Here is a 27,409-nt window from a genome sequence, read left to right as displayed (position 1 = left end):
CCACTAAAAGTTAATGCAATTTTATTCAGTAGGTAGGATTCGGGGATAAGATTGTCTCCCTAAATACTGCAAGAATGCAGCAAATTTCAGCCACTAGGTCATTTCTATCGGATGCTAGTTCTAACTTCTAATCCTACTGGAAGAAGTAAAAAGATTATGCATTTGGTATGTCAATCATAAGAAACGGCTGGACTACGAATTGCTTTCTGGTTATAATCATTGTTACTGTTGTCAAAATGCATGGTTACTCTTATCAAATGTTCTTATCACCTGCATGATATCATGTTTACCCTTTAAGTCCAGGGCCTAAATCTAAATGTCATCATTATCACTTTCAAAATCGTTGCCCTTACATATTTTCATTTAGATGTAGATTTTCATTAAAAAAGCGAAAATGCATTTTTATACATCACTTTCTTTGTCCATAGATGGCTTTTTAGAAGTCTAGTAAAGGTAGTATTTTTTATGTCTGTTCAACTCTGAAGTCTTAAATTTTAATTGATTTCAGGTTAAAGAGATTCTTATTGAGGAGTCAAATGTCCAGCCTGTGAACAGTCCTGTAACTGTCTGTGGAGATATCCATGGTCAATTTCATGATTTGATGAAACTTTTCCAGACTGGTGGACATGTTCCTGAGACAAATTACATCTTTATGGTAAGATTCTTCTGCTCTCTGAACCATCTGTGGCATTTGTAATGCATTGAGTTTTCCTCATTGATGCCGGAAGATACTCTGATGATTAAATGATGTGTACACTACTGTCAGGGTGACTTTGTTGATCGTGGCTATAACAGTCTGGAAGTTTTCACTATTCTTTTGCTTCTTAAAGCCAGGTATTTCTGGAACAAGGACACAGCAATGCTCCTTGGTCTGTCCATTTTTTCCTATTCTGGAAAAGTAGTATCTATGTGTAATATGTGCATACATATGCTTGCTTGTGTGGGTGATTTGGTAAAAGAAAAGCTCTTTTAGCAGTATTTTGAATAAGAATGTATCAAAAATCAGAGCAAGAAAGTACGCAGTGGGAGAATTTATTTGTTTTCTATATTTTTAGGCAGACTTCTTAGAGACTTGGGTAGCTTCAAGTCTTCAAGCGTCATCACCATAATCCCCTGGGCATCACAGTCCACTTGTGGTCCCAGGAAAATTCATTTGTTTCTATATAATTTTAGACAATTTTCCTAGAGACTAGAGTAGCTCCAAGCCTTCAAGCATCATCATCATAATCACCTAGTGCATGTCATTCCACTTGTGGGTCTGGCCCCCCTCTCGAGGATTAACCTAGAACCCAGATGATTAAAGTGGAGCTTCTCTGTGATTCCTTAAGCCAATAAAGGGCTCTGGTAGACCAAAATACTCCTCAAAGTAAGCTAACATAGCTCCGAAAGAATAGGAAAAAGGGACAAAAACTGCTGTTGCTCAGAGAGTTGCTTACCCAAAATATCCTCACTTCAGCTCAGGTGCTTGCCTAGGCACTGCCTCCACAAAGCCACCCTCTCCTTGGTGTTGTTGAGGCGCTCTAGGGTTGCCTCAACTCACCTGAGCACCTAGGTGAGTGCCTGGAGCACTGTTGACTCTATCATTGCCTTCTTAAATTTGGTTGCAATTTTTGTTCTTCAAATTCCATATCATCAAGTTTTCCCCTTTAATACATCAATCAGTTGAAAGGATCTTTTTTGTAGAATTTGATATGTTTGCTTAATGATCTTCTTCTAGCCAGTAAACCTGGTTTGCTGTGTTTGTGTTTTTACTCTTTGTTGTTTCTGAGAATTCTTTTAGCATTTTCCAGGAAATTGTTGACATAACTTGTTCTGTTTGTCTATCTGTGTCTTCATTAGATATCCTGCAAATATAACCCTTCTGCGTGGAAATCATGAAAGCAGGCAGCTAACACAGGTATGCTGTTGGTTAAAATATTTTCTAGAATGAGCTTAACGATCACTGAGATTTTGTGTTGTCCAATATCTTGTTGGAAATTAGTGCATCTGCCCCTTTGCATGATATTGGATCTCCTGTGTGTGCTTGCTCTGCCAATTCAGTGCTCTAAACAATGATGTCAGATTAAATAATGCATTTTGGTCTAATATAAATTGATCAGCTGCATTCTTGAGGATTCTCAGGTGTTCTATTTCAGTTGATCAATCTGTTGATCTTGTGTTCTTTGTTCTGCCTTTAGAGGGTTCTACATTTGCTCTACACAAACCTCATATGCTTGCTTTCTTTATAGTTTTTCTTCTTTTGGATTCTATCTTGATTCATCTCCTGATTATTGTCTCTTCTTCATGCTTAACATGGTCGTTTGAGCTCTTTTTTAGTTTCCTGGAGTTTAGACATGATGCACACTCCCTATTTTCCTATTTGATTTCACTTATCTATGAGATTTGCAGTGCCATCACCCACTTATCCCCCAAAGTAACAAAGAAATTTTTAATAGGACTTGTAGAACAGCATAAATCACCAGGCTAATCGAGCGAATACAGCTTTCTGAACTCATGATTGAATTGAATCTTTCATCTGGATGTGCAGTACTAATTCTTTCGAGGTTTTAACAAATGATTTGTTTAAAACATAATGCCATCTGGATTTTTATGACTTTGTCACAAACTTGCTGCAATGTTTAAGCCCTTAGAAATTCATTCCTTGCTTCTTTAGCATTAATGTTTATTTCCCGGTCATTAAAGTGAAATTATTAATTGAAGGTTCATCCTTCTGTGGATAATATTGTTGTTATCAGCCTGGTCAGTTCATTTTATTGGATAGTTTTACACGTTTCAAATTCATCATTTTCTTTGATTTGAGTTCTTATGGATATGTAAATATGCCCAAATAAGCGGATGGAGGCTGATATATCTAATAGTGAGCTGGCCTTCTGTCATGCAGTACTATTCTCCAATAAGTTTTCACTTCTTTAACACAGGAGAATATTCCCTTCCAACTGCAATACTTAGCTATGAAATTAAGTTAGCTTGGTGGTGCCTTGTCACTGGTTGTTCCTGCACCATGAAAGAGCTGCCTGGCATAGGTGTTTGCCTTGGCTTCTGGATTGTGTTAAAGTGCCTATGACAGATATTGTGGTATGTCATAGGTGAATGCATATGGTACATGTTTGTCACCCCACCTTTTAACTACTATTATTATCTGGATTCTTGTGCTCAAGCGTGTTTTAATTAGTTCTGATGCTTCTCTAGCCCCTTGAATGATCAACTTTTTTCTCTATGCCATTCAATAAGAAGAAATCTGTAGTCTCAACTGGAAACTCCTATTGTTGCATATATGTGGTCAAAGCATGGTCACTATACTTTGTTAGGACTTTTCACCTGCCTGAGCTGCATTTAATTGTGTGTTAGCACATCTGATAAATGAGTGAACTACATATGATTTGTATATTACTTTGAGGTGTAACTTTACCATATGATCCTGTTTTGGCTATTCATTAAAACACTCAAAGGGAAATAATCACTAGTGTCCTTCGGAACAGTTCTCTTCCCTTTCTTATGGTTCTCATGTTAAGTCTATTTATTCTGTTTCTTTTAGATATATATTTCATGCAATTAGCTTTAGGCAGTTTAATTGTTACATTTAGAACAGCAAAATACTGTATCTACAACCACTGCAACAATTACAAACTGCCACATGGCAAAGTAAAAGGTCTAAGTTAATGTGGTTGTCATTCTTTAATTAAATCTTTGCGGTCTCAGGGGTACTCCATGAACACTATTTTGGCTTCATGAATGATATATGTGGGATAAATTTGAGCTGATTATTTGTTGTGGGCTTTGGAGTTTGGATAGATTATTTGTCATTGGTAATTTTAGGAATGGATATATTATCACTGTGCACCTGATGAGTATGTTCTTTAAAGAAGTTTTTTAGGATATCAAGGAGCACTTTTAAAGAAAAAATGTTCCTTGACATTTTAGGCTTTTCTTTCTTTTCCTTTAATTGTCTCGTGTGGAAGTTTCTCGTCTTTTGAGTGGTTGTAATGAGACTAAATCACACATACTTCATTGCAAGAGAGATATGACCATCCTTCCAAGATTACAATCCCAATCAAATTTTGTTACTCCTCCCATTGCAAAGATTATACTTAATCATGCTAAGAGGTTCTATTCGAAACCTATGACACTTGCTGTTGGAAGTTAGACTATTTCCCTTGTGAGAATGGTTATAGTTTTGTCCTAAATCATACATGCTGTTTTGATTCACCATTGGATATTGAGGGGTTAACAAGAATATGATCACTTCGATAAACAGTGAAACTAGGCACTTAATTTGCTGTAACTTCTAAGATAATTGGTATGCCTATGGATCCAAAATACTATCTTGCCCATGTTCTTTGTGGCACCAGGAAGCTGAACCACAACTTTGATGATGCAAGTTGTGTCCTTGTAAGTGTGACTATTATTGTTTCACAAGATGTATACTCTTAAGGATGACAGACGTTAATGTTTTACTGATGCTTAGGGAATTCCATGAATTGTTCCCATAGAGAAGTTTCTATTGTTTATACAATTTTGTGGGCTAAAGGTTCACAAACTCTGTTGATATATAAGGCTGCATAATACAAGGATATGGCTGTAAGAAAATCATTTGGCTTCTCATCCTCCACTTTGTGTTTACACTTGGTTACATCATCTAACAAATCTTCATTTTTACATTATGCTCAGGAGATATCATGAAAGCTCTGTTTTTGCTATTCCAGAAATTAAGAGAGATAAATTATAAACATTTTTTTTCTTTTGCTAATTATATTGGCTAATTTAATTGTCTTAACTTTTGTTTGGTTTCATAGGTCCACCAAATGAACATGCAAAACATAAGCATGTAGTTTATTTCCATATGGGATTTGCTAATGATGGATGTCATCTATTTTTAGGTGTATGGCTTTTATGATGAGTGCCAGAGGAAGTATGGAAATGCCAATGCATGGCGGTATTGCACTGATGTATTTGATTACCTAACATTGTCGGCCATTATAGATGGAACTGTAAGCCCCTACTGTTTTTGCGTTCAGATACAGATGAAATGCCAGATGCTATTTGTGCCTTCTTTTTAGCTTGTATCTATTATTCTGATATGGTCTTCCTTTGGGAACTGCAGGTTCTTTGTGTCCATGGTGGTCTTTCTCCTGATATACGAACAGTTGATCAGGTTTGCTCTTCTCAACTTTTCCGTATCTTCAGAATTGATTTCTTGAGCCCTTCATTCCTAGCATTTTTGTACATTTATCTTTTAAAGATGGCAAGATTTTAACTGGTGATTCATTTTTCACATTAGTGGCATGATTAATGGATTGTTGATAGGAAACATTATGTTAGTTACTAATCAATGTGATAAAATTTTATCCTCTTGGTGAGAAAACATAATCTGATCCAGACAAACTTGTTCTATAAGGATTGGATGGATTAATAGCATTGACTGCATCAAGTTCAGTTGATCCTTTGGTACTCGTAGAGAACTGAATAATCACTGTACAACCAGTGAGGGAGTGGGGTTAGAGGTTGGGGGGGGGGGCAGGATTGCTCTAGCGTTTTCCAACTTATCTGACATGCAGTTTTTTCTCATGCTGTCTCATTTGCATGAATGTACTTCTTTGCCTACACAGACACTCATGTACATTACAAGCACACTAACCCCTTTAATATTATAACTTGAAGCCTGTGCTTGGCCATGCATAGCAGTTGCTATGATCTAGTGCTGTACTTGTTATGAAGTGTGTTTGGAAAATTATCCTTGTTTGGTTGGCCATTGCTTCATGTTTGATCTTTATAACATATCTTATTGTTTTCCTTCCTGCAATTCCTATTTATTAACAGATAAGGGTTATCAACCGTGATTGTGAAATTCCTCATGAGGGCCCTTTTGTGACCTTATGTGGAGTGACCCAGAGGATATTGAAACATGGGCTGTCAGTCCTCGTGGTGCAGGTTGGCTTTTCGGATCCAGGGTGACATCAGAGGTACATGAATAGATTCTTTGGGTTTTGTAAGCTGAATTTCTTCTTGAGTTGACTGCCTTTCACACATGTGCCCTCTTTTCTCGTAGTTCAATCACATAAACAATCTTGATCTTGTTTGTCGGGCACACCAACTTGTCCAGGAAGGTTTGAAGTACATGTTTCAAGACAAGGGCCTTGTAACTGTGAGTTAACATATATGAGTTGCTTCATGCTTAATGTAGTTGATGTCACTTTTCTGCTGTTGTTCCATTGGATTCTCCAGTTAATTTATTTTACAAACCCTCTGCATTGTGGATTCTAAACACTGATGTGCAACTTTCGATATTCGGGCCTGTCCAGGTGTGGTCTGCTCCTAATTATTGTTACAGATGTGGGAATGTAGCTTCAATATTGAGCTTCAATGAGAATATGGTATGGTTAATAACCTTAGCATATTTGCCTTTTCTTGGTGATCTGCCTTTATTTACATACCTTTTTTCCATCATCTATTTTGTGCTGAACATTTCTGTATGTGCATTGAAATTTTGGAGTTTGAAACTTCTTCAGCCATGTAACTGAAACAAATTATGCTCTACTTAAGGTGGCTGTATCTTTGTTGAACACTCAAAATAAGCTTCAAAAATTCATATTGATGTTGCATGGTTCATTGCTGATAGATGCCATTCTATGAGTGTTTTGGCTCTTTTGCACCTTGGATGAGTGCGCTCACCTAAATTCTTAGCTGTCCATTTCTTTTAATTGACAGGAGAGAGAGGTGAAGTTCTTCACAGAAACTGAAGAGAATAATCAAATGAGAGGGCCCAGGACTGGAGTCCCATACTTTTTATGAAGGTGGTGTTTTGGTCGACCCGTTTTCAGCATCACAGATTCCTGCCTTCACCTGTAAATTTTTGCTGCAAAAGTTAGAAGTTCTTCATGTGTGGAAGGTTAACGGCATGATCTGATGGAGCCTTTAGAGACTTTGCAAAACGATCCTACTACGTGCTGGCTGCTTTGTGGTTTTGCTTCAGATTATTAATTTCTGTTGTATGTTATGATTCTTGTCACCATGACGTTGTTTTATTGTTTTTCTAAAGGTTAGACACTGAGTCTTTCATTGGGAGGTTGGGAGGACAATTTAGGGCTTTAAAGAGGAGGCTGAGAGCTTCAACCGTAAATCTGCAGTAATTTCAGCCAAGGCCCAGGAGGATGGCTTGGGTTACATTACTCCCAGACCTCTGATTTCTAGATTCATTCATGTTGCAGACAATCTGACAGTTTTGTTAACTCAAGTTTTCATGTAGAGCAATTTGAAGAAGGACAAACACACAAGTCCATAACTTTTTTTTTTTGTCAACAATGGAGTCTTTTGTCCCGCAAATCTAAGAGGTCATTGCATGTTGTTGGTACGAGTCTCTAGAAATGAAATATTAGCATCCTCTGGAGATTTTTCAGAAAGCAGCATGAAGCATGGGAAATTTTTTTACCGACCTTGTGGGCATTGGATTCTATTTGTTCGTCGGTAAGCTTCTTTGTGCCCAAAAACGTTCGGGAGGGCAGATCTCTCTCCCTTGGACAATCTATGTGATCAACCATCCTGGATGAGTGCTGCTGCTGTCGTACATCGTTGTCGCGTGGGCAGGGTTAATATTTTTGACAGAAATTCATGGAGGCATACGTTACATCACATTGAGTTATTGATTTATAATTGAAATTAAAATGGTCAGATTTTTTGAAGTATTGATTCATGAATGAAATTAAAATAAAATTTAATTTTTTTTTAAAAAAATTAGTATTAAGCTCTGGGTAGACCGTTGATCTTGAAAAATAAGAACACCGTGTTTGTTTATCGTATCTTCTCTGTATATCTTGATGAAATCGAAGCCGTCCATCAAAACACTCCCCACACTGTATACAGGCACCCGCCAAGATCATCCGATAAAAATTGACCACGAACGTGCCCTGGCCAAAGATGGCCCGGTTGGCGTCCTTTGCCCAGGCGAGAGCGACTGAGGCGGTGGGCGGGATCCCGGGAATGAGCGAGCGAGATACTCCCCGTTTCGACTCCTTCGTCCGGTTCGGGCCGTGAAGTAGACGCAAAAGAAGAGAAGACTATGGAAGGCATGGAGTCGAGGGACGACGAGGAGGCGGAGGCGGCGGCGATGAGGACGATGGGGTCGTACGGGGTGGCGGTGCGGGTGGTGGAGGAGGCGGCGGAGGAGATCCTCCTGCTGTGGGCGATCCAGCAGCCGGCGTCGCGGAGGCAGAACGAGTTCGTCCGCCACTCCTCCCTCTCCCTCCGCCTCGACGCCTGCGGCCATCACCTCTCCATCCTCCAATCCCCTTCCTCCATGGTATCATTCTATTGCTCTCTCCCTATCCGTTTTCTTCTCTTATTTGGATCCCCTTCCCCCTTCTCGGGCTCAACTAGGGTTTTTTCGGTCGGTTTCCACCGCAACGCCTGATTTTACGGGCAATAAAAAAGAAAAAATCTTTACATTATATTTAAATATAATCTGAAAAATATGATTGGATTGCTTTTCAACAATCCACACCCTTTTTCTTGAGCCAATTACTTCTTAGTCCCTGGTCAATGTAGAAAATGAGGGACTTGCAGTGCCTATAAAGAGTAACTGAAACAAGAGAATTCGTATATTCAGAGCACACCTGGAGTGACGGGGGCGGTGATGTGGGACAGTGGAGTAGTTCTTGGCAAGTTTCTGGAGCATGCTGTGGATTCCGGAAGGCTGGTACTCCAAGGCAAAAGAGTTGTTGAACTCGGCTCTGGCTGCGGCCTCGTCGGGTAAATGAAGTTTCTTATCCTCAGAGTTATCTGGCTCCAATGATCATGACTCGATATGAGCCTCATACTGGAAAACCAACTGCTTGTGCTTTTCAGTTGTATTGCTGCTCTTCTGGGTGCTGATGTTATACTTACCGATCTTCCCGACCGACTGAGGCTCCTGAAGAAGAATGTCGAAGACAATGTAGATGAAGGGAATGCCCGCGGATCAGCACGGGTCAGTGAGCTTACATGGGGTGATGAGCTGGATGCTGAGTTCATCGAGCCCTCCCCGCCGGAGTTTGGTAAGCCGGTTACTTTTTCTGACTTGTTGCATTGCACTCTCTCTTTGTAGAGCATTAGCTGGTGACTTGAAATTAGAGTTTATTTCACCAATGTTCTAGCCAATCTTTTTTTTGATGTTTGTGTTTGTATTTTGGGAACTTGGTTTATGGTATTGAAGCATTAAGGGACTTACAAAACTGAAATTAGACAGCTTTTTCTTATGTTGTGAAAAGAAAATGTGGAAATTTAGTTTTTTTTCGTTATAGAAATCGATTGAGGTATAGGAGAACACCGAGGATAGGGGTAGCAAGAGAATGCAATGAAATTGTATCCTGATGTTTCAACGTTTAGTTAACTAGTATCCTGATGTTTCAAGGTTTAGTTAACTAAGTGCCATCTATCAGAAGATCCAAAACCTATGAACTTACATAGCAGAGATCGCTAATCGATAAGCTGTAATATGAAAACAATCTTAGAATCATGCTTCTATTCTGCTATTGATTTGCCATACCACTCTGAAATGCAAACCGTATAAATTTCTCTCTTCTTGGATTTTTCCCAATCCCAGCTTTCACAGTATCTGGGAATTTGATCAAGAATGCTGTTTTTGTTTTCAGTTCAGGGAGGGAGAAAAAAAAAAAAAGAAATCTACTTATGATGATTCTCAATAGGCAATGTTTTCTATGCATTGTAGGCCAGCCAAGACGAGCTTTTTACTGCTGTATGGCTTTTGTTATGAAATATTTCCTCCTTTACTGACTTGTATTCGTAATGTTTTAGTACTTGGATCAGATGTGATCTACAGCGAAGGTGCAGTCAAAGATCTACTGTTTACACTAAGGCAGCTTTCTGGCTGCCACACAACAATTTTCCTGGCCGGAGAACTCCGCAACGGTAGTCTCTTAAGCTAATAATACATATATTTAAATTTGTCCCAGAATAGGATCTACTCTGACCTATTTTATTTGGCAGATGCTGTGCTTGAGTTCTTCTTGGAAATTGCAATGGAGGAGTTTCTAGTTGGTCATGTCGATCAAACACAATGGCATCCCGATTACTGCAGTAACCGAGTAGCTCTTTTTGTTTTGGTGAAAAAATCATAGAGAAGATTGCCATCCTGTTTTCACTCAGAATCTTTCTAGACAACTTCAGTTTGTTATATTTATGTTCCAGTTTCAGTTGGGGGTGGAAGTGCAGTGATCAGGAATGGAACAGAGTCCTGGAGGAAATTTAAAGAGCTAGAAGTTGGATTGTTGTACCGTTGCATTGTCTATGAATCATTATTTTTTGAAGCATTTGTCATGTTAGAAAGCCATTCCCCCTGGTGCAGATGCTCTATTTAAGGGGCAGATAAAGTGGATTACAATCAAGTGAGAGAAATTTTTGTATGTGAGATTTATGCTCAACTGGTAACAATACAGACTAATGTAATGATTAAGAATTCCAGCAATCAGTCTTAGTTGCAATATAAAGAAAAGTTCAGGGCTTTAATATGATCACAAGTTCACAGCATGTTTTGCTATTATGTCCTCACTGCCAAGAAATGTCTTAGTGAAGAGACAAGCTTGGACGCTGCCATGATGGCCTACAAAACTTTGCGATTACTCCAATAAATGTGATTGCTTTGGTTGCATAGACATGGAATTTCTCCAACTCGGACTGCATATAATGACTCAGAACGCGAGTCAATCTTGCAGCCATGTGATGCACACAAGCTATTTGTCACCTTGTCAGCGCATCAATAATTGAGATCGGGTGATGCCAATTTTCATTGTACAAGTTTGTCAAATTTGTGGATCTACCAGCCATTTAAATTAAGTCAAAATGGGAACATTCTTTTTACTGGCTTTCCTTAAAAGTTATGGAGCACTACAAGACTACCATAAAAATCTGACATAAAATAATTTTTTTCAATCTGACGCTGTCCAAAATATAATGCGGAGAGGGGGAGACTGTGAAAAAAAAAAAAAAAAAGCACGACTCTGCTTTTTATTTAAATTTATTATTATTTTTTAAATAAAGATTGGCTGGTCTTTCTCTAGTTTCTGCCAGGATTAATATCTCTATGCTGCTAAAATGATGGTAGAAGGATATAAAGTAGTAATAAAGACATGTCATCATTTGGGATCTATAGTAGATTATTATTCTGGCCTGCAGTCTTTTGAAATGTATAACAAAGTTGGTCTGGTGCCTTTTCCATGCTATATACTTGAAAGAAGGTAAAAAAAGCAAAAAAAAAATCAACAGCCACAGCCAACATCAAAGTGATATTATAAATCACAGCCATAAGTCATCATGTGAACCACCTCATGTTTCCGTCAATGGCTCATCTCATTCATGGCAGTCCGGAATGAGGAGATAGGACAGAAAAGCTTTTCAGCAACCAAATATTCGTTGTTTGAAAAGTCCTTCCAAGACCAAGTAGGTGACAAATATTACAAGTTGATCAGGGACAAGATAGGAACACATTGGTCTTTGGATCTTGGGCAAAGATATGCCTATTCATTTTATCAAATGCATAGATTAATTATATCCCGTTTCAAGTCATATTCATGAACAAGCCACTCCTAGATTGGATCAAAGCGTTAGTAAAAAATATGAAATTGATTAACAAATAATCCATCAGTTTCATGCATCCGTTTTCTATTTAAGGATTTCATTTATCCATGCTTCCTGCTTAGGTGTCATTTCTTACAATATGCACCATATTTATCAAACTAAAGGTATCCATGTTCATGCCTTTACCATTTTGACCGTAATAAAGTATCCCCATTGGATTAAACAACTGAAACTAATGGTATAGAATGATGAGCTATTTAAACTTAATCCTACAAGCATGTGTCGATATTTAATGAGGCTCATATTCAAACAACTACAGCAAGCTAATTTTAATCAAAATATAAGAAAAGCTAGTTCGTCAAGCAAGATGGCTTATTTACCCTTTTTCCCCCAGACCTCTCTCTCTTTTAGTTGGTTTTTTGGGTTCCACTAAGTATGCTGCCAATCTTTGATTATGAGGTCAAATCAGGCTTGTTGAATGCGAACAAGAACAATGTGCAAGATTTAGCTCTGTTTTTGTCCTCTGGTATACGTATTTGGCATCTTGATGTCCGGACGAATAATATATCCTATTCACACAACACGTTCCCAACAAACCTGTGGCTAAAAAAATTAATACTAATTGAAGCCAGGGAAAAATTAACTCTATTTTTGTCCTGTGGTATACGTATTTGGCATCTTGAGGTCCAGATGAATAGTATATCCTATTCGCACAACATGTTCCAAACAAACCCGTAGTTAAAACATTTAATAGAAGTTGCTAACGAATTCAATTAGGTGGCTGGAAGGCACCCCACTACTTACCACGACACCTAAAAAAAACAAAAGTCAAGCATGGGAGCGTACAAAACTAGAATCCGAAGCCTGCAACCATCCATATAACCCATTAAGAGACTTTGAGGGAGCATCCCAACGCAAGGCTTTCAGGTTAGAACTGGAGCGTAGGAGAACAACACCCAACTTATTTAACTTTTGGGTGGCCAAGAATCAGGCTCAGGTATGGCTGATCACCAGAGAATTCATCCGGTGGACGTCGGATCTCCATCGCCATCAGCTCCACAAGCATCCCACAGCTTCTCGCAATCCGAAAAGCATGATGTTACCGATCGATGTGCTCGGTTGCATGGCACCATCCCAGTGGCCCATGCAGAGCAAGCCAAGAAGAAGAGGAGCTGCTACTGTTGCTGCAAGTGTTTGTGCTGCACCACCCTCATCATTGTCATACTCATCATCCTTATTGGAGCCACTGCTGGCATTCTATACCTCATCTTTGATCCCAAGATACCCAAGTACTCGGTCGACCGCCTCGGCATCTTGGCATTTAATGTGGACAATAACATGGTCAGGGCCAGCTTCAACGTGACGGTCACTGCAAGGAATCCAAACAAGAAGATCGGCATCTACTATGAGGAAGGAAGCTATCTGAGCGTGTGGTACACTGATAGCAGCCTGTGCAAGGGGAGCTTCCCGGAGTTCTACCAGGGCCACCAGAACATGACAGTGCTGAACATCATAATGACCGGTGAGGCCCAGCTGACCGGCGAGCTTCTCACCGAGTTGCTGCGGCAGCAGCAGACTGGGATGATACCGCTGCTCTTTAAAGGCGATGTGCCGGTGAGGGTGAAGTTTGGAAGCCTGAAGCTCTGGAAGGTGACCTTCAGAGTCAGGTGCAATCTGGTGGTGAATAGTTTGAGTGCCAGCAATCAGATTAGCATCAAATCAAGCAGCTGCAAGTTTAAGTTGAAGCTCTGATTTCATTTTCTTCTTTCATTTTTATCTTCAGAGGTGCATATTTTCATATGGAAGGTTGAGTTACCGTTTGTTCCTCCGCATTTTTTTTCTTCTCTTTTGACAGGAGATACATAGATCTTCTGTAGTCATGCACCCCATCTCATACAGCTAGATTTGTATTGATTTATTCAGAATATACTAGTTAAATTATTCAAAATGCACTTCCAAATATTTATTAGATAATATGTTTAAGTGACAAAGCTAGATCAGGTGTTATAATTTTTTGTAAAAACTATGCGTACGAAGGAAAAATTTGTCATCAGTTTTGAGTGGATGGAAGATGAGGGTACAAAGTTGATGATTTAAGTAATTACATACTTCCACCGGTCCAAACATTTTTGTGAAACCTAATAAGAAATAGAGAAAGGAAATACCAACCCAAGTCCAGAGGGACCAACAATGCTATACCAAGAAAACATGAAAATGCATAAACAAGTGCCAGTTTGACTGTATTTTTAAAGTAAGTTATGATGTACCTGCTTTGCAATTGATATTAAAATATCATGTTCTGTTTTTGACTTACTTCATTGGTCCTTAGACATCAATAATTAATTTACTTAGCAATACATAAATGAAATAATAGCAGATTATACAAGAAAACGACCACAAGAATGTATGAAGAAAAGGACATAAGAAGTATGAAGAAATTTACCTGAAAATGGTTTGTTCAGTCTCATTCAAAATTGTAATAATATGATAGAAGAATCCCATCAACATCCAAATACCTACAATTTTTGGGACCAAACTCCTCATTTTTCTTTCTATATGAGCCACAGCATCTGCAACTTGATCAGCTTTTCTCTATGGATATCTCTGTTGTCTGTTTCAACAAATACTTTTGCTGAAAGATGTTCAAATGAAGGCAAGAGCTTTATGAGTAAAATTTCACTTGCATTGGATTCACCCATTTTATGGAGCATCTCTCATAGCACTTTACTGCACCCAAAAAAAAAAAAGGAAGAAGAAGAAGAAGAAGAAGAAGGTAACAAACTTGAAGCCATCCCCTTTCCAGATTTTATATAGGGTGGAGTGCAACGAATTACAAGTCCAAAATTAGCAGCCCGATCTTGGCGCTAGTCTTTGCATGCATATCATCATTAATCAGATTAATCACTCTCAAGATGATATCACATGCATAAATCCACCAGCTCCTGCTAGTATTATTTTTTGGTCGGTTAACGGGAAAAATAGTCTTTTCTTTTTTTCCATTATTTACATTTGACATGCACTATAAAACACTTGTACACAACACCATCCCATTGACAAGCAAGCTATGTGAGGACTTCTTTTTGGGGAGAGAGAGGAAGGTGGGAACAGAGAACAAAAGACAAAAAAATTTAGAATATGAATTAATGTATCACACGATGTTGCTAACAGAAAATGGCCCTCCCTGATGTGGAGGCATGCCATGATGTTGCAGGTCAACCAGCATTCTTGCAATGTGATCCATATGATCTGGGTTTTCTATTGATGATCATTTTGTTCATTCCATGAGGGATCCACTGGAGGAAGTTGATAATCATCAGGTTTAAGAGCCACTGCAAAATCTGGCAATGTCGGTGCTGGCTCAAGGACCCTGCAAATGCCACCAAGATGACTGGGTTTCAGCAGCCCATTTGCAGTGATCAATAATCTTCCACTGACAAGTCATGAGCCATTTTATAGATTGTGCCGCTCCAAAACAGTAAGAAAAAAGGATATACGTTGTATGCCATATTAAAATATTTTAGTTCAGGGTTCATTTTACAGAATTCTTTGGCAGTACCAATTGCCAAGTAAAGAAGCAAATATGTTATAGGCCATGTCAGTCAGGGTTCATGTTACAGAAGTCTTAGCCAGTATGAATTGCCAAGTTCAGCATTTGCATCCATAACTACTACTTAAGATCACTAAAACTAGTAATTTAGCATCCGGAATATAGTGTGCATGTTCTAGTTTATGTGATTTTATATGTATTAATGCAAGAAGGCTAACCATTTGCTCTTGCATGTCAACTAGATTTCATCTTTCTCAAGTTTTCATCTAGTAATGCATGTCATTTGAATGACTATATTGGAAGTCCCAAAAGAATGCATCTATAAAAGAGTACAAGACCCAAGAGGAATATGATATTGTGGACTAACAATGTCGTAAATGCGACTTTAAGGAAATGGCATAAACTAGATAAATAGTTCTGGTTATAGCTAGTCAAATAATGGAAAGAGGTTGATGGCACATATCTATATCACATCTGCAAATTTGCATTTATGAAACTAGGAGCTTAGTGAACTGTGATAGTGTTAACTAAGAAATCAACTTGTGTATAAAACATTGTCTGGGTTTCAAAGTGTACATTGAAATGATTACAATGATTGTCAGCTGGCTTTAGGAGGGAACTAGATCCAACATGATAAGTTGAACTGCAAACTCACCTTTCATGACTGTAGAGGTCCTGATTGATGCGAGCCTTGCTGGATGCATCTTTGGGGATCTTCTCCAAAAGATACCTTGCAGATCCCCAGAGAGGGGGGTTCCTTTATAGAACCAACAGTTACAGATGTGAGATATGATATAATTCAATAATTCTAAATGATGAATCCATCCTAGAAATATTGACCAACAGTTACAATTGCCTTCAAGTCTAACAAGTGATCATGATGAAAATGCAACTACATAACCAACTGCACCATCTGTTATGGAGGACACTTATGTACCTATAACTCCATGTCAGGAGCACTTATAGTAAACATGGTCATTGTGATTGCGTGAACCCCAACACACACACACACATACACACAAGAAAAAGAAAAAAGAAAGAAAAGAAAAGGGCTAAATTAGTTACAGCAAAAATAGCAAAAACAAAATGACAGTGATCCATCAAAAGCCACATGAAAGAGGAAGGCTAGCAATTACCTTGATGTAGGAGGCATTGCATTGAAGACTTCACAAGCCCTTTTGCTTTCTTTGAGGAATTCTTCTGCTGCTTGCAGAGCAGCTATAGCCATCCCATGAGACTTCTCTGTATTCCCTTCATCAAGGATAAGCCCATGGTAGTAATATGCAGCAGCCTGGTGATGAGGAGAAAGATTTTTAAATATTTTAAGTTCTGAAAGAAAGATCTGCTAGAAAGAAGGCAGGTAACTATCAGATACTACACTTCTAGAAACCCAGAGGAAAAAGATAGGAATTCCAGAATCTGTGCTGGAAGCAAGCTAGCACACTTGGAAGGATAACATGTCTTTTCTTTCCTTACAATATCTAATCATCTTCTCTTTCTTGTTCAGATATTTCAACATAATCAACAAGCAAATAGCTCGTACATCATCATCAATTGCTATTCAAGATTCCAAGCCAAACTTCTCCAAAATAGTTTCAAGAGAATTGCATTGTCCACACTTCCGATGCATATCCCATCCATCAAGAAATTTTTGTTCCAAACTTTAGTGTATGAATAAATATAGCATAATTTACTCACTGCTATCAACTATTTGAACCGACATATCATTATCTTAAGCTTGTCACTCAAGTCTGCAATGAACTGTAGCAGGAGTATTTAGACACTAACAAAAAATTGTCACATGAAAATATATTTTTAGCCACAACTTCAACATCTGATTATCAATAACCAAATGAAATCTCTGGGAACCATGAAAACAAAACAAAAAACAGTTAATTACCTTTGCTTCAGCATATTTCCACTTAATAAACAGGTGATGCTTCCCCCCCCAACCATCAGTTAAAGGAACCTGTGTAATGCTGTTGTGGGCCTGTTTAGACTGAAATACTTCAGTACAAATCATTTTGTAGCTGCCTATGCATAACATATTTACACTAATATGGAATCTAAACAAAAATTAGGTATACCCAACCATGATATCACTTGTTAGCAAATTGATGATAGTTTAAAAAATTAAGATACAGACGACATGGAAACCAAGAAATTGCAGTTCATGCAGAAAAGATTAGTAGTAGCACAATTTTATTTACACTGTATACAAAACCTAAACATCTTATAGCACCGTGAGTGCAAAAAGATTGAAGTCCGTATGGAAATAAACAATACACACATAAGGATAGGTAAAAGTGCGAAGAATATCTTGCTAGATCGTAAGTATGAAGCAAGCATTGTATTCAAGTTTAAGAAAGAAAATTTAGGAGCAGATGCAAGCTTTTTGCATGTTGACTTTGCGGATGACAGAAATTTGGAATAGAGTAACTTCTTCATGTGGAAAGGGATAGGTGATGCTGCAAACATCTATTATCATTAACATAATAAATAAAATTTACCAACTATTTAAATTTATAAATATAAAGACAAGTTCAAAACCAATGAAAATGGCAAAAAAGATGAAAATCAGAAAAGAATGACAGAAATTTGGAATAGAGTAATTTCTTCATGTGGAAAGGGATAGGTGATGCTGCAAACATCTACTATCATTAACATACTAAAATAAAATTTACTAACTATTTAAATTTATAAGTATAAAGACAATTTTAAAACCAACGAAAATGGCAAACATGAAAATCAGAAAAGAATGACAGCAGAGGATTCTAGAAAGTCATATCACTAATCACTCTCCACCTGGTTTTGCAGTGGATATCTTACTATTGACAAACTGTAACTACTGCATCTATGAGCATTGTCTTAGATAACTCCAAGACTGAATCTTGATCCTAACATTAACCCTTATCCTCATCTGATGTGCACACAGATGATTGCACCAGCACTGACAAGGATGAAGATGCCAGCTGCCTCTTTTCTGTCCCCCTTTGAGCCAGCCTCAATTATTTTCCCTCTCCCTTACCCTCATGCACCATTCTCAGCCAGCTCCACAAACCCAGCCGCTCTCCTCTCCCCATGCCCCAGAGCCACTAGCCCCAGTCACATCCCCAACCCCACCTCCTACCATAAACCAAACCCCCTCCCACTGCACATACCTAGACTCCTCTTGCAAGTTACCATCCTTAGTCCCCATCGGCTGCCCATTGTTATCTGAAACTTGACATACATGAATTATTAGTATTTACAAAGGAATCATTATAAAAGTAATACTGGAACTATTTAGAACATGTATTATTTAAATTTAGAAGACAAACAAATAAATTTTACATCTCTCTTCCCTTTGCTCCATTCCTAGGCCCACCTCCAAAGTCCAAACCCAGCTGCAGCACCTCCCTCCAGTTCTGTCCAGCTCTCTCTCTTTCTCATCTGCCTGCAGCCCAATTACCATCCTTGCCTCAGGCTATTTCGCCCTAACTCCTCACCTCCCCAAATCCAATGACAGATCCTTCCAATTTAGCCCCAGTCCCTCCCCCACCTCTCTCTCACACACACATCTGCCTGCAGCCCCATTACCACCCTCACCTCAGACAGCATCCCTACCTCCCTCCCCCACATCCAACTGCAGCCCCTTCCAATTTAGCCCCAATCCCTCCCCCCTGCCACTGACCTCCAGCTATGGCCCCCTTCAGACTTGCCAATTCCATCCCCAAACCCCATTGGCCACCAATGACAATAAATTATTACTTCTTATAGAAGAAGATATTATAAAAAATTAAATTTTACGCATTTTTATTATGTCTCTAGTCCAACAGGTTGAACCGGTGACCCAATCTTTTGGCCGAGTCAATGTCCAGTCCGCTTCTAATAAGCATGAGTGAGAGAGAGAGTAATCCGTCAACGAAAGTGAATGTACAGAAAGGTAGAAAGGATAGAAGTTGTAGGTGGCCTGGTGGTGTCTGATGAAGGTAGAAATGTTACTATACCTGATGCCAGCACTTGACCATCTCACATGCCAACCTTCGTTTCACAGCTAGTGTGGCCTTGGGACTATCTATCGCCATCCCAAGTTGAATATCGACACTCTATAAGGGGAAAAAGCCAAACATAAGTCAGGGTATTGAAGATATTTCACTAATTTGAATAGCCTAAACAGAAAGAAAATGCTCATGGATAGACCAGCCTTTCTAAATGTGCCACCTGATATTGAACACATTTGGATAATGTGCCCATTAAGAATTTCTTTTAAAAAATACTGCACAGAAAAGTGACAAAAATCTAAAAGCATCATGACCCAGTTCTTGGTCTCAATACTTTAAAGAAAATACCTTGAACTTAGGTGGATTTCTTCTATATAGAATTAGAATTTTTTTTTCCACTCGCTTATCACTAAAGTTGAAATGTTTGTCTTAATTTACTGACCAACATAAGCAAAGATAAATCTTCATAACACTCGTAAATATACAGAAGAGATTTTATATTTCTAATGCTAAGAGATTGATAAAGACTGTTCACTGGATTCTACCAAGCTTATAATGTAATTAACATTAACAGAATAGGCACACCTAATAAGTCATCCTCCAACTATACTGTTAACAGCCTTCAGGTATATGATACTCAAAGACTTCAAGAACGTAACTGATGGAAAAATATCAGTGTGCCCACTACTATTAGGAGGTTCAAAAAATATATAACCCTGATCAATTCAATGTAACAAACAAATGATTCGAACCTTCAATTTGTTGGGACCACTTATCAAAAAATAAAGGAAAGATGACAAAACCCTGGTTGGCACCATGTAGCAACAAAGATCATCTTGACCTGAATGCCTACAGTTTCTTAGTATCACAAAGGTAGAACCAATACAACCATAAAATCTAAATTTTGCATATCTTAGTGATCATAAGCATACCAATTTTCAACAGCTTTGCTTGTTAATTGTTCACTTTGACAGCCACCATAATACTAAGTTGTTGAAGTTTATGCTTAATAAAATTAAACATGCCCAATTTAAGAAATGTAAGCACTGTAAGAGTATGCTTGTTGCCACCTGTATATATGAAAAAATAGCATAATCAAACAAGACTTGTACCATCCATCATTGCCCATAAATCTCTTTTATTATAATTTTAGTAGTTCCGTAGTGGTGTTGAAGTAGTGATGAAGTTCAAGGACCAAGTAGGATTTGATAAGATGCTTATAACATTACATAGAATCATATTTGTTTGCATATGATGGGTTCTCCAATTTATAACTTAAACCCATCTAGGTTTCTTTCAGCATGAATAATGCTATAAATATTTAGGATTATTCAAAAGTTACTAGCTTTATAACTAAAAGCAGGAAATTTGATAATCTGATTTTGAGTCCAGCAGATAAGGGTCTGTAACTATAAATTTATGTAATAATAACAATGCAATGCTATCTCCATAAGGGGAAAAGAAGAAATCATAATACATTCTGCAAGTATACCAAGTACTTCAAGGTTTTGGTAATGCACTCTATCCAACAGGGTAGGACAAAACACACTCATACATTACGTACTGTGTTTTTAGACACAAGCTAGTATACAATCTATACTCTATAGCCTTAGCAACCTATCAAACTTCAAAGATAACATGTACTGGGTGTTCCCTAATAGATATTAAAAGCATGTCATGATATGGTATTTGTGAAGAATCTCCTGAGCTGCTTAGTGGACTAGATATAAGTAACTGACAAAGTGCCAGACTAAAATTGGTTGACTAATGGATATACAAACTAATTTTGCCTCAGTCATGGGAACAAAGCTAATAGCTATATGCTAGAATTTGAAACCAATAGAATACTAACAACCTTAGCAGCCAGAATCTTCTACCTAGAGCAACGCACGTACTTCGAAATCTTTTCAGAATCTCGAACCTGCACCCCCTTCCTAACCACTTCCTTACTAAAAGTCTTTCTAAATATTCACTTCCCCGCACATACACCTACGCCCGCCATAGGTTCTGGCAATCAAAGAAATAATAGTAAGAAACGTGACATAGAAGTTCAAGCGGTCCCACAATGCAGAACAAAGTGTGCAGTGGAGTCAATTTCTGCACAATACTTGGCCTTTTATTGGAGAGGAAGACTGTCTAGCTTTCACTTTAACATGATGCAAAAGGTAATCATAGAACGTTTTTTATCAGGAACAATATAACCAACTTTGATGAAGGCTAAGCCCAAGAATGCAGAAATGAGCTGCATACTAAACAAAGTATGAAGAAGAGACAAGCTAGCTCATCATGCAAGTGGCATGTGACATTTTGGTTTGCTAGATGGTCTGATCAACTGGATCATCTACCAACTAATGATAACAAGTGAAATCTTTGAGGGGCCATGAGTGGGAAAGAAGCTCATTAATTATCTGATGCATATAGTAGATGGTTTACACTGATAGAGCCAGAGCTATACATCCATTACAATGCAAATTACTCAAGGTCCTTGATCCCAAACAACACTGTAGGTGTTACTTTAGATGAGTAACACCAATTAGCCCAAAGATAAAATTCCATATTTTCAAACCCTAATCATCCTCTCTCTTGTCATTCAACAAACCTTCTCACTTCAAACAATGAATTCCTATGCTTTAGATTAGACCGTCAGTTCCAGAAAAGTCACTTGGAAAGCTCTTTGGTTTTGTTACCAACTCATGAGCTCCAGAAACAAACATGTAATGGAAAAATATATTATTATCAATATAGCTTTAAATGAAGCAGTTTGTACTCCAAATGACAATATATCTCTTCCACCATGCCAAAAGCCAAGGAAACTAATCTGTCATGAAGTCTTAATCATGCTCTTTAGTCCCTCCAAACCCTGAAAGCAGCCATCGATCAATATTTGATCAATAACAGACATTTTTGGATCTTGCAAGATTAAATCAATCTTTTCCTCTAATCATTTTCTTTTATTCTAATCCCAGACCGAATCAAGAAATTGTTCTTAAACTTGATCTGGCAACCCAATCAAGACAAAGTATATAGAAGCTAACAATCTAACTCCGACCCACCCTGCACAACACTTCCAAAATCATTTTCACAGATTCTCAAAGTGTAATTATCATCCTACAATAATCAAGAACAAAACAACCCTCATTCTAAGGATGAGATGCACCATGTGAATAAAAATCTTATTAAGAAGGCGCCATAAAAGGATTGAGCGGAATTTTTTTTTGTCCAATGCCAATACTGAGGCTTGCATTAGGTGGCTGGGAGCCAGTAGCCAGCTGATAATTAGAGAGTGAGTGTTAAGAAGATAAACAAATAATAGAGAATTTTAAAAATGATAAAACAGACCGCAAGCAAAAACATGAAAAAAAAAAAAAGAGCTTCTATAATCTAACCTGCTGCTACCAGCACGATTGACTCTCTATCTAGTATCTACTCTATATGTCATCACATCTATACTAGGTCATGTCCCAAACTTATTGGTTCTATCTCACTTTCATTTTCAAAATTTACACCTTATCAAACTCTACCTCTACAAGTAAATCAAGCTGCTTCATTAAGCCAACTCCTCCTTCCCCTTCTACAGTTACACCTGCATTCCCTTTCTCACAGGGACCTTTGCTCTTCATTTTGCATGATCAAAGTATCTCAATATGGCTTTACTATATGTTTACCCCGAGATTGTCATCTATGCTGCATTTGTTGCCCAACCACGAACATAGGTAGCTGATTGTAACTTTACATAGTTTTACTTCGTACGATGAACCTACTCGTCAACACCCTACCAAAAATCTACGTGATTATTATGACATATTTTTGTTTTGTTCATTTGTTTTTTTTTTTTTTTTAAAAAAAACTCTTCTAGATCACTTTGTATACCAGATTCACTACCAAAACACACTTTAGAACCACTCAAATTCTCCATATCAGCCTTAGAACACATACTACCCGAAATTCTGTTAATGAGATGAAGAACATGTGATAAATTGAGTCTTCTGTCTCACACTCTTACTTCATAAAAATAGCCCTTCTAAAAGTCCATTCTTTCAGCAAGCATGTTTTTAAAACACAGGCTTTAAGATGGACCATGATACTAATAAAATAAAAAGAAACGCATCTTTACATCAATAAATAGTTTAAACCCATATTATATTCTAAGCTCAATGAGTTTAAAGATAATATGGCTGCTAGAACAAATGTCGTACATAGAAATTACCAAGCCTAGCAAGAAAATATAAAACTCTAAATAGTTGCACTAACGAGTCTTAGTTATATTTTGGAAATTAAGAAGAGCAAATTCACAGCCAACAACTCAAGAATAATTGCCTAAACAGCACATAACATACCAAAGATATTGAATAAGTTAGTACCTGACCCAATGCTTGCATGCAAAATGCTCGCAGCACTCCTTCAGCTAGGTCTAGAGGAAGATCTTCCCTACAAGTCATAGCAGTAGTGAAAATGTCAGACATCCTAAGCTCCAAAACAATACAAACACCATAGAAAAAAAATCCTAGATTCCACACAGGTTCTATAAGGGGAAAAAAAAGGTTAATAAATTTTCATTAAGCTTTGACAGCTAAAAAGAGCTTGTGATTTTTTTGAACCTTGTCTCGGGAGGAATTTGAGGAAGAACATGCTGAATAGCACAATCCAGATACCCTGCTGCCTTTAAGAAAATATCAATGGTGGTTCGTTGGTCCTCTGCAACAAAGTTGCACAGAATGCTGATCATAAGTTGCATTACTGACATCATCTATATGCATGTATTCCCAGCAACAGGAATATGCTCATGTGACAATGAATAGTCAGAAAATATAAAATTATTAAGAAAAAAGGTGTTCCAGTGCACGAGGCTTCCGCCACCATGGAGTCCAGGATGGATCAAATGTATGCAGCCTTACCCCACATGCAAAGAGGCATTTTTGTGTACCCACAATACCCAGGTTACAATGGAACGGTCTTAATGTTGCACCAAGGCCACCCTCAGATGATATAAAGTTATAGTAATAGGAAAAATTAGATTATGAGTACAAGAAAATGGTTGGGATCTTTACTTTATGAAATTACAAGTATATTTAGACGAGTGAGATTACACAGCTCATAAAGTAAATGATCGGCCCAATTATTTAGTAGCTGTGGCTAATTTCATGTAACCAGCATTAAGCTAGCAAAAATGAAAAATGTCTGCATGGGAACAAATTGAAGTGGGAATGACATGAATTTAATATAATAAATATGACATTAGATCCTAAGATCCTAGGTTTTTCTTAAGCTTTGAAAGCAATGCGTTTTCATTAAAATGGGTATACTCAACTGACTGAGTAGATGTTAAGGCATGATGGAAGATGCACAAAAAATAGTGAAAACCGGATAGAAGATGATGATAATCTATGTTACCCACAAAGCTAGAACCTAGCACCCACCTTCAGATACCTTTAGCTGATAACAATCATTAGACATTTTAGGAAGAAGCAAAGAATTGGCTTCAGATAAACATAGCATAGCCATCAGGTGTAGAACTGACAACACCTCATACCAAGCATTTGCCATCCCTGTTTCCTGGAAAGATAGTTATCAGTATCAGCCACCAGTCCTGCCCTATTCTCATCAAAGAAAATATCCCTTGATCATAGAGTGGTCTAGAGGCCCACCTCCGCAACATCCTCCTGATTAACCCATACAAACTGTACCTTATCTTTTGATTGACTTCCTGTAAAAGTATAGTTCATGCAACCGTCAAGAGTTAAAAACAAACTGAATAAATATGGTCTGAGAGTAGAAAATAAACGAAAATTACAAAGTCAAGTCATCAACACTACATCATTTAGACTACCATTTTTCACCAATCCCAGTAGCACTGGTAAGTAATCCTCCAAAGCCTGCAGAAGATCAGCCAATGAAGAACCTCCTGCGGACACCAAAACTACTTATTAGGTATGTTCCTACCTAAATTGGCTGAAACAAAAACAACATAAAAACTGAAAAGCTGCAAACCATGTTGTGTAGCTGTCTTCCGCCTAGGCTTTGTCACGGTTGGCGCCTCCTGGGCAGCCATAACAACTATGCGAGTTCTCAGAGCTGAGAGGCGTTCCACTAAATTTCTTGACAAGCTGTTACCCAATGTCTGAGATAAGTCAACACTTTTAGGGATGCGTAAACCTGGTACAAACACGGCCACCTCCACAGCTGTCCCTGGCCGTCTCCTGTTTCCACCTGCATCTCTCGGTTTCGATGCCAGGCATCCCATATCCTGGAACTTATTTCTGCAAATGCAACTTAAGCTAACAAGAAAATTGAAAAAAAAAAAAACAACATTAGAAATCCTTTAAAAGCAAGAAGAATAGATAAATAAGATGATACAACCAAGATGATAAAAGTGGTTTGCTAAATCTATTATAGTAAGATGACGAATATAGAACTGGAAGTAAATCTGGAAATACCTGAAGCCTGCAATACAATTATTTTTAGTTAAAGATTGCTAATACGATTCACTTTGCTTTTGTAACGATGAAGGGAATCCTCATGGCAACCAGAGAGTACACATGGGACAAAACCCTGAAGTTGACCAATTGCCAGGAGGATACCGACACGAAATCAAGACTAGGAAAGCAAACAAGAGAATTGGAGAAGAAAAAGAAGAAGAAGGCAATCCTTAATATTCAGGAACAAAAGCACCTCTGAAAAAGCAAAAATATGTCCAAAATCTACTGGACAACTCACTTTGACAATACCAGATCAATTCATAAGACAGAGATGATGCGTGGTGTGAATACCTCCGAGTCAAATCACTGACAAGGGAGATTAAATAAATGCCAACCAACAAAGCACTGGGTGACTCACGGGCATTACATCAGAATTAATTTGTCTAGAACATTCAAAAACTTGCTTTGCAAGCTCATATGACAGCTATTCCGCTCACCTTTTCTTCTGCCTTTCAGAAGCTAAATTGAACCGTTTGAGCAATGCTTGATCTCTGCACGAGTATTTCACACGTCACAAGACAAATCAACAAAAAGATGGGAGGAAAGAAAAACAGAAGGCACGACGACATGGATTAGTTCCTTTGGCTGATGGTAATCAGACAGCAAACAAATGCTTGCAACTTGACCTACATATATAGGTTCTAATAAATTCCTCAAGGAAGAGAAAACTTAAAAGGAAAGCAGGACGTCAAACTTGAAAAAAAGGACAACCTTTTTTAATCTTTAGAATACTTCAAGAGCACTTATCCAACTGAACTCGAGTAAAAGATTTCCAAAAAAATCAATCCAAGCAATCGTCCAGAAAAAATCTAAAACAAATCCAACACCATCACCAAGCAAGCAAATTATCCAAAATGTATCTCTGGCTTGAAAGAAACGAGTCTCGATCCATAACGGAGTGAGAAAGATCGAATCTTGGAGACAATTTGACCCAGAACAGATCGAAAGCAAACCAGAAGCAATCACAGTTCAGTCGATCTAAAATGGAACCAGAGGAATCGACACGGGAAACAGTCCGAGCAACGGAAGATAACGAAGGGAGAGAGATTACACTGCAATAAGACGATTAGGATCCCATTTCCTCGGCTAGTTCCTGTTGAGGGATCGGGTCGAGACGGCAGGCCACCGTCTAGAGAACCACTCAAACGCAAGCCCTAGATTCGCGGGCCCATGGGAAGAATCGACGGAGAAAGCAAGAGAATTGGGATCAAGAAACCCTACAAGTGGAGGGGATTCTTGGCTGAGGTATCCGTGGGGGAGGAGGTGGGGGGGGATGAGAGAAAGAGAGAGAGAATCGGGTAGCGTCCAAATGGCGCCCAAGCGGGAGGCTTTTAAAGGCTGGGGTGGCGAGTTCCCTTTCGGCCGAGAGTAAAAGGTCTCTGGCTTGTGCTTGGCTGGCGGAATGATTGGGACGTTGAGGAGTTTTTGCTGCACAGAAACCGAGATGGATCCTCCCCTCTGAGAAATTAGTTTTGTTTAATAGGTTTATAAATTAAACCTACATTAATTATTTTTCTTGTTAGGGATGATGAGGGGATTGGATATTCAGAGGCCATACAATTCAAATTAGGATTCATGCTGTAGGACTATGATTTTTTTTTTTTTTTTTTTGATAAAGTGGTCCAATGAAATTTAAGGGACAAATAGATTGTGATTCGAAGGAGTATGTGTCTTCAGTAGTAAGTTATTCTTATGCTTAACTATAAATTATTTGTGTTGTGTTTAACTTTTGTTTTCTTTTATATGAGAATTTTTTTTTTTGCTTTTTTTGATATGAGAATAATTTGTTAGAGTAGTTCGTTATTATTATCAATGCATATGCTCTGACTATCTACATG

General features: G+C 38.1%; 4 protein-coding genes across 8 annotated transcripts; 3 read left to right on the top strand and 1 right to left on the bottom strand.

The window, feature by feature from the left end:
* Nucleotides 1-508: 508 nt before the first annotated feature.
* LOC105058981 (phytochrome-associated serine/threonine-protein phosphatase) lies at nt 509-7,397 on the top strand (the record flags this gene model as incomplete). Its single annotated transcript, XM_010942082.2, is given in 10 exon segments — nt 509-655; nt 767-834; nt 1,840-1,897; nt 4,878-4,988; nt 5,102-5,152; nt 5,818-5,860; nt 5,863-5,960; nt 6,047-6,142; nt 6,300-6,371; nt 6,706-7,397. Coding segments are annotated over 10 exon segments (828 nt in total), but the record flags the coding sequence as incomplete, so codon positions are not given.
* A 275-nt stretch (nt 7,398-7,672) lies between these two features.
* LOC105058980 (uncharacterized) lies at nt 7,673-10,502 on the top strand. The gene is made up of 5 exons (XM_010942081.4): nt 7,673-8,293; nt 8,600-8,742; nt 8,839-9,026; nt 9,787-9,900; nt 9,979-10,502. Exons 1-5 carry the CDS (start codon nt 8,054-8,056, stop codon nt 10,107-10,109), a joined length of 816 nt encoding a protein of 271 aa, XP_010940383.1. The 5' UTR covers nt 7,673-8,053; the 3' UTR covers nt 10,110-10,502.
* Nucleotides 10,503-12,285: 1,783 nt separating this feature from the next.
* Nucleotides 12,286-26,857, bottom strand: LOC105058978 (uncharacterized). Of its 5 annotated transcripts, XR_003798328.2 has the most exons (14): nt 26,623-26,857; nt 26,009-26,062; nt 25,084-25,370; nt 24,923-24,997; nt 24,741-24,799; nt 24,513-24,648; nt 23,694-23,790; nt 23,457-23,523; nt 19,102-19,200; nt 17,013-17,102; nt 16,249-16,403; nt 15,768-15,869; nt 14,009-14,292; nt 12,286-13,239 (listed from the first exon to the last, which is right to left on the bottom strand). XR_003798328.2 is itself a non-coding variant. In XM_019855512.3 (13 exons), exons 3-13 carry the CDS (start codon nt 25,334-25,336, stop codon nt 14,280-14,282), a joined length of 1,146 nt encoding a protein of 381 aa, XP_019711071.1. In that variant the 5' UTR covers nt 25,337-25,370; nt 26,009-26,062; nt 26,623-26,857; the 3' UTR covers nt 12,286-14,279. The 5 variants fall into 5 exon arrangements, 4 of the variants coding, with proteins under 4 accessions (XP_019711071.1, XP_010940381.1, XP_073106106.1 ...); XM_019855512.3 differs by having other exon boundaries at nt 12,286-14,292; XM_010942079.4 differs by lacking the exons at nt 12,286-13,239; nt 14,009-14,292 and adding an exon at nt 14,348-14,932 and having other exon boundaries at nt 26,623-26,856.
* On the top strand, nt 12,565-13,317 carry LOC105058979 (NDR1/HIN1-like protein 6). Its single transcript, XM_010942080.3, has one exon. It carries the CDS (start codon nt 12,565-12,567, stop codon nt 13,315-13,317), a length of 753 nt encoding a protein of 250 aa, XP_010940382.1.
* Nucleotides 26,858-27,409: the final 552 nt, after the last annotated feature.

Source organism: Elaeis guineensis, chromosome 16 (assembly GCF_000442705.2).
Source record: "Elaeis guineensis isolate ETL-2024a chromosome 16, EG11, whole genome shotgun sequence".
NCBI lineage: Eukaryota > Viridiplantae > Streptophyta > Magnoliopsida > Arecales > Arecaceae > Elaeis > Elaeis guineensis.
Note: the sequence above shows the minus strand (reverse complement) of the source record. Positions and strands in the feature narration are given on the sequence as shown.